General features: G+C 36.4%; 3 protein-coding genes across 3 annotated transcripts; 2 read left to right on the plus strand and 1 right to left on the minus strand.

Moving 5' to 3' along the window:
* Window positions 1-1,171: 1,171 nt before the first annotated feature.
* On the minus strand, window positions 1,172-2,844 carry LOC132165206 (uncharacterized). Its single transcript, XM_059575694.1, has 2 exons — window positions 1,566-2,844; window positions 1,172-1,206 (listed from the first exon to the last, which is right to left on the minus strand). The coding sequence occupies exons 1-2, from the start codon at window positions 2,842-2,844 to the stop codon at window positions 1,172-1,174; spliced, it is 1,314 nt and encodes a 437-aa protein (XP_059431677.1).
* Window positions 2,845-4,854: 2,010 nt separating this feature from the next.
* Window positions 4,855-8,249, plus strand: LOC132166414 (receptor-like protein kinase HSL1). The gene is made up of 2 exons (XM_059577217.1): window positions 4,855-7,501; window positions 7,620-8,249. Exons 1-2 carry the CDS (start codon window positions 4,861-4,863, stop codon window positions 7,988-7,990), a joined length of 3,012 nt encoding a protein of 1,003 aa, XP_059433200.1. The 5' UTR covers window positions 4,855-4,860; the 3' UTR covers window positions 7,991-8,249.
* A 3,706-nt stretch (window positions 8,250-11,955) lies between these two features.
* LOC132166566 (CASP-like protein 1F1) lies at window positions 11,956-13,111 on the plus strand. Its single transcript, XM_059577410.1, has 3 exons — window positions 11,956-12,467; window positions 12,558-12,681; window positions 12,774-13,111. The coding sequence occupies exons 1-3, from the start codon at window positions 12,268-12,270 to the stop codon at window positions 13,008-13,010; spliced, it is 561 nt and encodes a 186-aa protein (XP_059433393.1). The 5' UTR covers window positions 11,956-12,267; the 3' UTR covers window positions 13,011-13,111.
* The last annotated feature ends 1,419 nt before the right edge of the window (window positions 13,112-14,530 follow it).

The raw sequence follows: 14,530 nt of genomic DNA on the forward strand, positions 1-14,530 counted from the left end.
AGGTTCAGAAGACGACAAAAATGGTTGTGAAGATGTACTGGACAAAGCTGGTTGTGATTGACAAATGGGAGAAGGAATGGATACAGTTGAATTAAGAGGAAAATCTGATATATCATATGAATCAGAACTTGGAAAATGAATGGATGAATGAACAATGTCATCATGAGAAGTAAATGATGAATGGTCTAAATGATGAGCAAAAGGGAAAATGGTTTCATGGAAAATAGCATTTCTGGAAATGATGATAGAATGATCATGAAGACTAAAGAATTTATATGCTTTCATGGCATATGGATATCCTATAAAGATGCATGGAATAGCTCTAGGATCAAATTTTGTTCTATTTCTGGACAAAGTTGATACATAAGCTAAGCATCCAAAAACTTTGAGATGCGAATATGATGGAAATGTGGAATATAGCAGCTCATGAGGGGATTTGTTTGAAAGAAGGGGTGTAGGTATTTTGTTTATAAGATGAGTAGCTGTGAGTATGGAATCTCCCCAGAATTGTAGAGGAAGATGAGATTGAAACCTTAAAGCTCTTGCAACATTTAACAAGTGTTGGTGTTTTCTCTCAACAATGGCATTTTGTTGTGGGGTTTCAACACAACTAAGTTGATGAATTATGCCTTGATCGGAAAAAAAATCTTTCATTTTAAATTCAGCACCATTATCTGATCTAAGACATTTTACTTTGGTTTTGAATTGGGTGAGAACAAGTTGAATGAATGATTTTATAATAGAACTAGTTTGAGATTTGTGTTGCATCAAATGAACCCAAGTAAATCTTGAATAGTCATCCACAATTGTAAGAAAGAAAACAGAACCATTTATTGACTTGGTGGCCATAGGACCCCAAATATCACAATGAATGAGATCAAATGGTAACAAAGAAACAGAAGTGCTGACTGAAAAAGGAAGTTTATGTTGTTTGGCCATTGGCCAAATGGAACAAATGCTAGTAGATGTACAAGAAATTTCAGGAACATGTTTTTGTAATAGCCTTATTCTAGAAATGGAAGGGTGCCCTAGTCTATAGTGCCAAACATCATGTGACGGCTGTTTGATGGAATTATAGGAAGCATGTTGTTGAAATGAAGGAAATGACGCAGCTTGGGTATGAGCAGAGACCTTGTCTTCTTGCAGCAAAACAAATAAATCAGCTTCTTCCTTACCCACCCCAATCGTTCTCCAATGGTACAGATTCTATATAAAACAATATCCAGCAAAGAAGATGAGACAACATCTTAGATTTTTAATAAGTTTGCTAGCTGAAATGAGATTGAAGGTAAAAGATGGAACACACAAAACTTCAGTCAATGTAAGATTGTCTGAAAGTTTGACAGTGCCTATGTGTGTGACAGAAGCTATAGATCCATTTGGTAACTTTACATGTGTTGAAACTATAGCAGTAATAGAGGTAAAAAGGGATGGACAACTAATCATGTGGTCAGTTGCACCAGTATCTATAATCCAAGAAATGTGTTTTTGTGTGAAATGTGGTACAACATTAGCAAATGAAGCAGAAAAAACAGAAAATTTTGGATTAAGAGGTTGGAGATAACCTGCTATGCTAGCAACTGAATTTGCAGCAAAAGATTGAGGGGATTGGATGGGGTATTGTTTTAGCAATTCCATCAATTGCTGACACTGCTCAGAGATCATGGCCAGAGGAGGATTACTCAACTGCTGAACTTTAGTCAAATCAGTTCCCTGCACTTGATTTGATGAATGTGGAGCAGAAAAATTTGGTTTGCTTCGGGTGAACTTAAACCCTGGTGGAAAACCATGGACCTTGTAACATTTTTCAACAATATGACCTGATAGTCCACAATGAGAGCATATGGGGCAATCCTTCTTAAAGTTCTGCTTAGAAAACCTAGGCCCTGATGAAGTGGCTTTGGTCATGTAGGCAGCATGATCATGGGAATGGCATATGGGTGAGGCAACAGGATTGGGCATAGGAGATGCAACAGAGTTAGGGATAGGGGTTCTAGTCATGAGGGCAGAGGTATCATGACTAAGGGAATTGATAGTTATTTCCCTTTGTTTTTCCTCTTGAATAATAAGAGAAAAAACCTTATTGATGGGTGGAAAAGGGTCTGTTAGCAAAATCTGTGCTCTAACAGTTGAAAAAGAATCATTCAGACCCATCAAAAATTGCAGAACTTTTTCTTGGCTATAGAGCTCAAGAATGGACTTCATACGACCACAATTGCAACAATTGCATATAGAAATAGGTCTATAGTTATTGAGTTCTTCCCATAGAGCCTTAATACGAGTAAAGTATTGACTTACAGAGGAATTTTCCTGAGTGACAGCGGAAATGGCTTTCTGCAACTGAAAAACACGAGGACCATTTCTTTGAGAGTATCGATCTTTGAGATCCTGCCACATAACTTCAGCAGAAGTAATGTAGATGACAGTAGAATAAATCTCCTTGGAAACGGAGTTAAGAATCCATGAGACTACAAGATCATTACAACGAACCCATGCATTGTAATAACTCTCAAATACTGAAGGTTTAGGAAAAGAACCGTCAATGAAACACATCTTGTTCTTTGCACTCAAAGCAACAAGCATTGAACGGCTCCAGGTGCTGTAGTTTTCTCCTGACAATGGTTGAGGAACTAGTAAAATCCCTGGATTATCACCACTGTGGAGAAACAAAGGGCTTGAAAGGTCAATGGGGCGAGTGTTTGCAAAAGGATTAAAGAAATTGTTTGGAGGATTCTCTTCCAAATTGTTTGGACGAGTGTGACTGGTTGGAGGTTGGTTTTCCATAGAAATCGAAAATTTTGAAGGAGGACGTGGGTGAGCAGAAGACGATGGAAGTTCTGCCATTGAAAATGAACTGAAAAATTGAAAAAAGAATCACAGTTGTGATTATGGCTCTGATACCATGTTAGAAATGGGTCTTGGGCCTAACTCAACCCAAAAGCTAGCTCATGAGTTGAGGTTTTCCCTCACCTTATAAATGGCCAATCTCCTTAATACCCAGGCAATGTGGGACTTCCAACAATCCCGACCAACACCGGTCCTAAATCCTTGCAATTTTTTTTTTCTTTTCTTTCCTTAAAAAAGGATGGGAATTCTTGGAATTTTGGGAATTTGACAACCCCTCCGTTTGGATTTAACAAAAATCCCAAGGGATCGGACGGGTGAAATTGAAAAAGAATTGAAAAATGAATTATACTAAATTGACCATTTTGAAAGCTTAAGGGTATGATTGTAAAAGTAATGAAAGATCACTTTTAATATTTGTATATTTGGATTGATCTTTTAAGTTAATTTGTTGTTGAATATATGACATGCTCTATATACATTTTAATTTTATAAAATATATACTTGTAGTTAATGTTTATGAATTAATATAAAGACATTTAAAAAAGAATACCGAGAACAACTAAATAAACTAACGTAAAAAACAAATTAAGGAAATTTCACTTACTCTTCTTGATCTTTCTTCACTTTTGCGATCATTCTTCTAAACTTTAAAAACTCTCAATGTCAGATATCCAAGTTAAAAGTTTGCAATGTCAAGATGTAGAAATTCCCAAAATGTCTTTTTCTTAAAAAGAAAAAAAATTTCTAAATGATTTAGTTAAGGAAATTTTGTAATTTTAAAAATTTTAAAGGAGTATAAGAGACCTTTCACACATTTACCGTATGATTTAACCTTAAACCCTAACAGTATGAATGACCTTGCAAATTTTTTAAACTTGAATACTCGAAGTTGAGAGTTTTTAGACTGTAAGAGAGTGATTGCAAAAGCAATCAAAGATGAGGAGTAAGTAAAGTTTTTTCAATAAATTACAATTAAGTTACATTTATATGTTTTTAAACAATAATTAAATAATATTTAATTATTCATTTATTTTGTCACTTATATTATCTAATATTTTTCACACTCATGAATTTTGTTTCCGCCTTCTCTTTTAATCTTACATGGAAGGTCTTTTAAACATTACATAAATATATAGGAACTCGGGGTACTTTAATTTGGCTGCTTTCTCCGTTTAAGTAAAAGAAACCCTCACAATTTTTTTCTCCAGAAGACTTGGACTGAAATATAAAGACTTCGACCGAAATATAAAGACTTTTTTTGGGGTAAAAAGTGTTAAATTACTAGTTATTCAAAAAGTTTAAGCTGATAGAAAGAGGTAAATTTAATCACTTAATCATTACTTTAACACAAATAAGGACAAAAATGTAACACAATATATTAATTGTCAGGATTACAAGTCAATGAGTCAACGAATGTCCACACCTGAGACCAAAAATAAAATAAAAATATGACGTCTAACGTTATCGTTGTGCCATCAATTTTTGTTATTTCATTATCAATTTTTAGGATAAGGGATATGTGGTGAAATCACTGTTTTCGCGTTTTATATATAAAAAATACCCCACACATTTTAATACACTTATCGGCTATAAACGAAGTTGTTGTCAGGTAGAACTTCATTCTTCAATCCTGTATGGCCGGGCTTTCTACAAATGTGTTGACTGTGTGCCATCAGCATTAGAGAGATAGAGATATAATATTATATAAATAATAAATATATTATTTATTTAAAATATATTATATAAGGGTAAGGCTAATTAAGGATGAATTCAAAACTCTTATTAAATATTCTTACAAAAAAAAAAAAATCTTATTAAATTAATTATTATCTGATAAATCTAGTTTATAGACTTTGAGAAGAGTAATTAAAAAAGGGAAAATGATTGTTTTTCAAACAATGGGTTTTCGCGTCTTTATATATTGCATGTGGTTTCACCTGCTTCGTCTCATGAAGCAACCATCGTTGAGCAGAGTTCAAACTTCAAACCAGAAGTGACGAACTCAACCTCGACATGACGAAAACAACCTCATTAATACCACTTATCCACTTCTCTTTCTACACCATCTTCGTCCTCCTCCTCTTCAGGCATGCAAACTCTAAACTCATCAATGCTGAAGAGCAAGCAATCCTACTCAACCTGAAGCAACACTGGCAAAACCCACAGCCTCTTTACCACTGGACCCCATCAAACTCCTCCTCCCACTGTTCTTGGCCAGAGATCACCTGCTCCGATGGCTCAGTCACCGAAATATCCCTCCCAAACATGAATATCACCGGAACAGTCCCACCCTTCATCTGTGACCTCAACAACCTCACTGCCATTGACTTTTCATTCAACTACATGACGTCTAACGGGTTCCCGGGAGCTTTCTACAACTGCTCCAAACTCGAAACCCTCGACCTCTCGCAGAACAACTTCGTCGGCAAAGTTCCTGATGATATTCACTGGATGGCTGGGCTTCGCCAGCTCAACATCGGAGGCAACAGCTTCACTGGAAACATCCCAGTATCTATCGGGCGGTTAACAGAGCTGAGGATACTTCAGCTTTTCGCGTGTCAGTTTAACGGTTCTTTCCCGCGAGAAATTGGCAACTTGTCCAATCTTGAACGTCTAGAATTGGCCTACATGACGGCAATCATGCCAACAAGGTTGCCTTCGGAGTTCACAAAGTTGAAGAAACTCAAGCATCTTTGGGTGGCAGGCTCAAGTTTGGTAGGAGAAATCCCAAACACGATTGGAGAAATGACGGCACTGGAGCATTTGGATTTGTCAAGGAACAATCTGAGCGGGAATATCCCGAGCAGTTTGTTTATGCTAAAGAATTTGAGTGTAGTGTACCTTTACATAAACAAATTGTCCGGGGAGATTCCTCGCTTGGTGGAGGCTTTAAATATAGATGTTCTTGACCTCTCCGAGAATAATTTGATCGGGTCAATACCTGATGATTTCGAAAGACTCACCAAATTGTCGGGTTTGGCTTTGTTTTTCAATCAATTATCTGGAAAAATTCCAGATAGCATAGGTCGTCTTCCGGGGCTAATAAATTTACAATTGTTTGACAACAATTTATCAGGTACTCTACCTTCGGACCTTGGGAGATATTCTATGCTTGAATTGTTTCGGGTGTCGTCCAATAGTCTTACTGGCCAGCTGCCACAACACTTGTGTTATAATGGAAGGTTGACAGAAGTGGTAGCTTTCAACAACAGCCTCAGTGGTCAACTACCCAAGTCCCTTGGAAGTTGCAATAATTTGCTAGTTCTTAGAGTTGAGAATAATAGGTTTTCTGGGAATGTTCCTAGTGGCCTATGGACATTATTGAATTTGAACAAGTTGATGTTAAGTAATAATTCTTTTACAGGTGAGCTCCCTGAGAGATTGTCATGGAATCTTTCTCGATTAGAGATGAGTCACAACAAGTTTTCAGGTAAAATTCCGGTGGGAGTGTCTTCCTCGAGGAACTTGGAGTATCTCGACGCCAGCAATAACCTCTTAAACGGTTCAATTCCTCATGAACTAACAGCTCTTTCTTGTTTAACAACTCTTTTACTTGATCAAAACCGATTCTCAGGCTCCCTTCCATCACATATTCTATCTTGGAAAAAGTTGACTACTCTAAAGCTTAGGCAAAATGCAATCTCTGGACAAATTCCAGAGGAATTTGGTTCTTTATCAGTTCTTACTGTTTTGGACCTCTCAGAAAACCAACTTTCTGGCCAAATTCCACTTCAACTTAGCTTCCTAAAGCTCACTTCACTCAATCTCTCTTCCAATCATTTGACTGGGAGGATCCCAATTGAATTCGAAAATGATGCGTATGCTAGCAGCTTCTTGAACAATCCTCATCTCTGTGCTAATTGGCCATCACTAAACATTTCCAAATGCAATTTCAAACCTCAAAATTCAAGCAAAACTTCATCCACGTTACTTGCTTCGATTATAGGTCCGATGATAGCAATTCTACTAGGTTCGGCAGCTTCATTTTTTGTGGTTAGAAATTGTTTGAAGAAAAAGCATGGATTAATGGATTTAAAGTGGGAGCTCACCCCGTTCCAGAGGCTAAATTTCACAGAATCTGACATTTTGCCAGGAATCATAGAAAACAACGTGATTGGTTCTGGTGGATCAGGGAAGGTATACCGTGTTGTTGTCAATCCTCCACGTGAAATTGTTGCTGTGAAATGGATTCTGAATAACAAAAGGCTAGAACAGAAGCTTGAAAAACAATTTCTTGCAGAAGTTAAAATTCTAAGTTCAATTCAACATACCAATATTGTGAAGTTGCGCTGTTGTATCTTCAATGATCATTCAAAACTTCTTGTCTACGAGTATTTGGAGCATCGTAGCTTAGATCTATGGCTGCATGGGACGAGTAGCAGAGCATCGACTATCTTAGGTTCAGTCCAGCATGTCGTCCTAGATTGGCCTAAGAGGTTGAAGATAGCAGTTGGGGCTGCTCAGGGACTCTCTTATATGCACCATGACTGCTCACGACCCATTGTTCATCGAGATCTTAAGTCAAGCAACATTCTATTAGACTCAGAGTTTAATGCAAAGATTGCTGATTTTGGTCTAGCCAAGATGTTGATCAAGCATGGACAATCTGCTACGATGTCAACTGTGGTTGGCTCTTATGGCTACATAGCACCAGGTAATTGACATAAAGTTTTCCAAGTTTCATTTTGATTATAATTTTGGTTTGTCTCCTTTTTTCCATCAGCAGCAATTTTAGTTTTTTTTTTGTTTTTGGTGGTTAATTTGAGCTGTAGAGTATGCTCACACGACACGAGTCAATGAGAAGATTGACGTTTATAGCTTTGGGGTTATCCTGCTGGAGCTTACAACTGGAAGAAAAGCGTGTGATAATGGTGATGAACACACATCCCTTGTAGAATGGGCATGGCGACACTTTCAAGAAGGCAGGCATGTAGTTGATGCCTGCTTGGATGAGGAGGTGAAGGAACTTTGTTACTTGGATGAAATGTACGGTGTTTTCAAACTTGGAATCATTTGTACAGGTGCATCGCCTTTAACCAGGCCGTCCATGAAAGAGGTCTTGAAGATTTTGCTCCAATGCAACCAAACGCTCGTTTACGGAGAGAAGAATATTGCTCATGCAACTTTGACATCCACTGTTTGATGCTTTGACATCCTCTCGCATTCATCTTACAGCGGAGACTTTTATAGCCGAATTTGGCTTGGACTCTCTTTATCTATTGGCACAGTGCTTATTCAGTTTCAGCCTCTTCTCAGAGGTTACTAGTTCCTATTGAGGGTTCAAATAGGCTCGCTTGAATCTGTACCCATTTTACTTCCGTAACCGCCTTGTGTTATCTCTTAAGAGGGTTGAATTACTTGTTTAACCTATTTTCTATAATTTATTTATATTTCTTGTTGTTTTTCGTTTTTGGTATGTTGTTGGGAAACCCACTCCATTTCTATTTTTAGGATCGTCCCGTCCTTCTTTCTTTTGAATTAGGAGTGGAAAGGAATCTCCCCTGTAAATATTTTCCTTGTTCAATTCAAAAAAAAAAAAAAAAAAAAAAAAATCCACTAGGAAAACTTACGTACGTTCAACATGATTTCAGGGAAAATGGGGACTTCCATTTCAAAGGTGGAGTTAAATAAAGAAAGCTTATGAGATAGCATGTTGGATGAGGGCTTTTTCATTCTACTTATCCTAATCATATCAATAAAATAACTATTTCAAATAGTTTTTTTCATGTGTATCAAACATTTTTTTTTATTGGAAATACAATTCATCAGTTTTAGCAGCAAAGTTTAATCCATCGAAGTATACTTATTGAGTTCCCCTTGGGTTAGGACCATATGTAAAAAGGCTATTTTACAGGCTCCAATCTCCATTTGACACATCACCATTTCAAAAAAATTGCAAAAAACTAAAGTGAGAACAAAAACAGCAAATCAAAGTAAAAAACAAAAAGACCAAAAACCCCTCACCCCTGCTGCCAAACCCAGCCTTGGGTCCGACCAGACCCACGCCATCTGTTTAATCGTTCGAAATATACTTATTGAGTGCCCCTTGGGTCAGGACCATTTGTAAAAGGGTTGTTTTACAGCCTCCAATCTCCATTTGACACATCACCATTTCAAAAAAATTGCAAAAAACTAAAGCGAGAACAAAAACAGTAAATCAAAGTGAAAAACAAAAAGACCAAAAACCTCTTACCCCTGCCGCCAGACCCACATCGTGGGTCTCGCCGGACCCACAACGCTGTGGGTCTGGCGTGACCCGTCTCAAAACCCGCCTGTAACCATCGTAACCAGGATCACAACCCGATTCTAATGCCTCAAAACTCGTTTTTTGATTCAAAACTAAAACCTAGAGGTAGAAAGTGAATCATTTAGGGATTTTATCTCCCTAAAGACAGAAAAAATTGACTCTAGCGCCGGAGAAAGTGACTCACGGCCAGACCCACAGGTCTGGCCGTGACCCGCCTCACAGATCTGGAGTGACCCGCCTTTTTGAGCTCAAAATATAGTGTGTGGGTGTATGATATTTTTGTGAATTTATTTTGTGTTTGCTTAAGTGTCAGTTTGTGAGTGGGGGCTGCCTTTTGCAGATGGTCCGAATTCAAGGTTTACTCATACTTATTTGTTATTTGCAATACTTTTGCTTGTTCTTGAAGATTTTCATATTAGATCTTGTTCTCGAGCAAGTCAACCCACGCATGGCGTTAAATGGGGGTTTCACTCAACAATCTCGTGATTAAGCTGAGATATATGTTGAACGAACTCAGTAATCAAGTGGAGGCAAGATGCTTAACAAACCTAATACTAAAATGCCCGTCTATTCCATCTAAAATAGGCTAATAAATTTGCATAGAAAATTTGAGTGAATTCTTTTCCGTTTGAATAATAATGGTTTGAAGTATTTATTTTTATGACAGAAATTTCATGCAAATCAATTTGAAGGAAATTTTTTCCAACCAACTTTAATAAGTGTCAAATGTCATCTCTTGCATATATATATATATATATATATATATATATATTTTAATATTCTTAATAGTTATTTATTATCATTTTACTAATTTAAAAATTTAAACATTAATCTTTTAAAAATTCAGAGACTTTCCTATTTATATTTAAATTTCTGACTGGATCTGCTTTAGAATCTTTTCTATTTGATGCCATCCTCTTTTTCTTTTTCTATTTGAGGCTTCATCATTATCCTAGTCCGGATTTCTTTGGGTTGGTTGAAATTATCGGACACGTAATTAAATATTAAAAGGGTTGAGTGGGTTAATTATCGGAGTCTATAAACGTATAGATCGGCTCTAACTTAAGTCAAGTCAAGTCAAGTCCTCCACGAGTCTTCACCACGGAACATATAAAAACATACAACGACCCAAACAATCACAATCACAACAATTTAAAATTTTTGCAACCACGACAATTTTCAGAACAATCCAACCAAGCATAAATAAATAAAAATTAATAGAGATTTAGTGACCAAGTAAAAAACTTTTGAAAATAACTTTAAAATACAATAACATTCTAGGGGTACCCAATCGTGAAAATCGTGGCTTAAAAGACTTTTATAGGTGGGGATAAAATTTAAATTTTTAAGTCAAGTCCATTAACAATAAATTAAACAATATGTGCCTTGTCTCATCCAACAAAACAAAATTAGGCTCTGTTCGGCAAAAGGTTACAATTTTTTTAAAAAAAAACTTTTCAACATTTTTATTTTTTATATTAATTTTATATTAAAAAAAAAAATTCTATACAAAAAATTGAAAGCGTTTATCTACTTTATATTAGATTAATCATTTTTTTATTACTATTTAGATAAAAATTCAAAATACAATCTTTTACCGAACACACCTTAGGGTTTCAAATGATCACGTCACGTCAATCAAAATAAATAAAGGATTGGGATTCTAGGTACAAACTTGACGTGTAAGACCTCCTTTTACTACAAGTATCTTATAAACTTATTTTATGAAAATACATGTCACATGGTAATTTACATTTTAGTGATTCATGTGGTAAATGTCACGTAAACTGCTGCATCAGTTTATAAAGGCCTTGTAGTCAAAGTAACAATACTTTAGCAACACTTAAGTTGTTTTTGTTTTTTTTTTTGTGAAAGAAAATATTGGTTGTCATATAATAACTCAAAAACAAATGGAGCATAAATACTCCATCAATCAACATCACGAATACAATCAGGAGTCCAAACTTTATCCATGACATTTTGTTTTGCCACATTCGCTAGGTGATGGGCCGCTATATTAAGGTCTTTACTAACAAATAAACATTGCCGTCCTCTGAGGAAATTAAGGATCCTATGTATGTTTGTCACTATATGCCCAAACCTTGACAAATTCATTTCCTTTGGACAGATCCCTTTCACTACAACTTTGAGCATCTCCTTCCAAAATAATGTTTTGTAATCCCAGTTCTTGGCATAAATGCCATAAACACACTGCAAGATATGCTCCCACTTCCTCAGCCGAACTTGGGTCTGGTGAGCCCACCCTTGTGAAACTTTATGCTGCAATAACTCTCCCTGCTTGGTTCTGCATTACTATCCCAACTCCCAACCAGCCTCGCGTCCAGACTAATATCCCAGTTTACCTTAGTCCACCCTTCCGGAGGTGGTTGCCAGCATGCGTTCTGCACCACACCACTCGCTTGTGGACCCATTTCACTGGACACAAATTGATTACCGTGTCAAAGTTGGCTAAGCTATTTTATCGGATTGGAATCTTAAGCAATTTTTTGCCCAAATAATTTTGAATTGTCCACTACTTATTCAGGCATATATTCAGGCATATGAGTATTATGTAAACTCTTTAAAGTCATGCCCAAATTACTAAAATCTAAGTAACAATTGTTGGAGATACTTATCCATTTTATATGCAGTCAATACAATTTACGAGGAAGCTTACAAAATCTCTGGCAATTTTGTTACGGGTCTGAGTGGAAGTTTGTAGTATTTAAATGCATGAGGATTGAGGAACATCCGTTACTACATTCAAATCAGCCCATTAATCTTCTTTTTCTCTTCATTTATTGGTTTTCAAGGAAAATTAATTATAACTTTTTTGTTTTGGTAATTGTAACCTAGTCCACTGTTAAGCCTATTTTTGGCGAAAATCATCACAGTAAATTCATCTAATGCTCTGCATCCTTATCCCAAAGGCCAAGTTCTGCTTCCAATTCCAATCCAAAGATCTTAGCCAAATGGGATCATCAATGTTGCCTAGAAAGATTCCTCACGTCTTCTCTGCCATAAAGACGCCCATTGACTTCACCCTCTTTCTCTGTATCCTTTCATCTGCTCTAGCACTTCTTTAATTGCCTCTGTATATCTCCCCTGTTCCTGCTTTGTTTTTGCTCTGCCTTCTACAGCTTTTTTTTTTTTTTTCCCTGATAAATCTCATAATGGATGGCACTGAATCCAAATTTCCACAGAACCCACCTAAGAAAACCCAAAAGATTGTCCTTGGAGTCCAAATTGGCTTGAGAATTTTGGTAATTGCGACTGCATTGGCTGCAACATGGGTGATGCTCACTAGCAGGCAATCGACAGAGATTTTTGGCATCACCTTTGATGCTCGATATAGCTACTCCTCTACTTGCAAGTAAGATAAAACACAAAATAAAAGCAGAGCAAGAAAAAAAACCACTTAATTATGGAGGCCATATTTGCTTATTCAACCTTCCATTTGCAGGTTCTTTGCTTTTGCAAATGCTGTCGCATGTGCCTTCGTTCTGCTGTCCTTGCTCTTTGTCTTATTTTTCTGTCGTCAAGGCCCAAACCCTTCCAACCACTACTACTTGTTCCTACATGATTTGGTATGGTTCTTTTTGTTCTTTTTTTAAGTCCCCAATTACAAATATTTCAGGAAAAATGTCTGAAAATTAACTTCTGGTTTTGAATGTGACAGTTTATGATGTCGTTAGTTCTTGCCGGATGCGCGGCTGCGACAGCTGAAGGGTTCATCGGACGGTATGGGAACAGCCATGCGGGTTGGACTCCAATTTGTGATCACTTCGGCAAATTCTGTAACAAAATGACGACTTCTGTCATACTCTCTTACTTGTCTCTCTCCTTCTTACTTATGCTTACTATCATCTCTGCTAGCAAGTCTAGACAGATTCAGGTTTCGAGCTCCTTGATTTAGCTGTAAGTATCCTCGAAAGTAGAAGAAAAAGAAAAAGACGATGATGAAAAAGGACGTGTAATTTGAATGATTCTATTTTCATTACAACCCCAACTTCTTGATTTTCCTACTTTTTCCACGTGCAAATAGGAATAAGAACAACAGCCCTAACGGTGATTTTACTTGATGCTTAATATTTTGAAACTTGAAACCAAACAAACATTAAGTTAAAATGTAAAGAAATTTGTGGGCCTAACTCATCTTATAAAACCGGTTTTATAAGAGAGGGTTGCGCATTATTTATAAACATGCCCAAGGTCTTGTCCACAGGCAATGTGAAATTATTTCTCAACACCCTCTCTCACGTACATGCCGATATTTTTTCTGGTTCTTGTCACGAAGTAAGTAGTGCGGGCTCTATTTGTCCTGTGGTAAGCTTTAATACTATGAAGAAATTTGTGGGCCTAACTCATCTCAGAAAACCAGTTCTACAAGAGAGGGTTGTCCATTCTTTATAAACATGCCCAAGGTTTTATCCACAGGCAATGTGAGATTATTTCTCAACATCATTAAGCTTTTAGAATAATCGATAGTTTAATATGGTATCAGAGCCAAAGATCCTGGATCAAACCTTGACTCCGTCAATTCACTTCCATTTAAATTAAATATTTCACGTGTTGGGCCTTACCTATTAAGTGATTAAATTTATCTCTTCTTATCAGCTTAAACTTTTGGGATAATTTGTAGTTTAACAAGATTGTCATATTTTGAGACAAACAAGTTTACATTAATGGAAGGGACGGCTTTTTGTGACATCATAACGGAGACACATGCTTGCTCTTCACGAGCTTGCCATAACCGACGAGAGACACCAAAATTTCAGACATTCTAAAAAGCTACTGTGGTCGACCAGTAGTAGATAAGTGGGTCGCTTATCTACAAAAATAGAGTGTTAATTACAAAAGTTTTTGTATGAGTAGTTTTTTGTAACTCTATTTCTTCTATAATTGATTGATTTTTTAGGTAGGTTGTCACGGAGTGGTTTTACTTTTTAAAAGTCCTTCAAAAGGTTATCACTTTGTCACCAAATTAGTTGTGTTGATTAATTTATTGCTTTCATTATAATGGTCATTGTTAGTGTGGTTTATATTTTTTAAATTCCACGTTAATTGGTAAACACATTCAATTCCACTTCTAGGTGTGTTTGAAGTCTGGGTTTGTTTTTTCAATTTATTCAAAAAGGAAAATTAAAAAAATTAAAAACCTTGCTGCACGGCTTTATCGAATTTGAGAGAATGCTTATGGTTCTTACTATTTAGGCTTTTACTGTGCGAATCTCGGCGAGTAAATGCAACTTTGTTCACGTCTAAATTGAATAACCATAATTAATTTTTCCACCCACTTGTCTTACTTATTCTTTTTATTAAAAAAAAAAAAAAAAATCACCATTCTTAATACGTGGTGGAAGTAGTTCGGAAAGAGGAAAAAAAGAGTACAAGTTGACTGGAAAAGTATGCATCCAAACAAAAATTTGACTGGAA

The sequence above is a fragment of the Corylus avellana genome, chromosome ca11 (genome assembly GCF_901000735.1).
Source record: "Corylus avellana chromosome ca11, CavTom2PMs-1.0".
Lineage (NCBI taxonomy): Eukaryota > Viridiplantae > Streptophyta > Magnoliopsida > Fagales > Betulaceae > Corylus > Corylus avellana.

Bases quoted from the DNA above. Each gene is read 5' to 3' on its own strand.
- LOC132166566 (XM_059577410.1), top strand. From the start codon at position 12,268: ATGGATGGCACTGAATCCAAATTTCCACAGAACCCACCTAAGAAAACC. The intron at 12,468-12,557 runs GTAAGATAAAAC...TTCCATTTGCAG, and splicing joins AGCTACTCCTCTACTTGCAA to GTTCTTTGCTTTTGCAAATG. The intron at 12,682-12,773 runs GTATGGTTCTTT...TGAATGTGACAG, and splicing joins ACTTGTTCCTACATGATTTG to TTTATGATGTCGTTAGTTCT.
- LOC132166414 (XM_059577217.1), top strand. From the start codon at position 4,861: ATGACGAAAACAACCTCATTAATACCACTTATCCACTTCTCTTTCTAC. The intron at 7,502-7,619 runs GTAATTGACATA...TTTGAGCTGTAG, and splicing joins TTATGGCTACATAGCACCAG to AGTATGCTCACACGACACGA.
- LOC132165206 (XM_059575694.1), bottom strand. From the start codon at position 2,844: ATGGCAGAACTTCCATCGTCTTCTGCTCACCCACGTCCTCCTTCAAAA. The intron at 1,207-1,565 runs GTTATCTCCAAC...TGTTTTATATAG, and splicing joins TTCAGTTGCTAGCATAGCAG to AATCTGTACCATTGGAGAAC.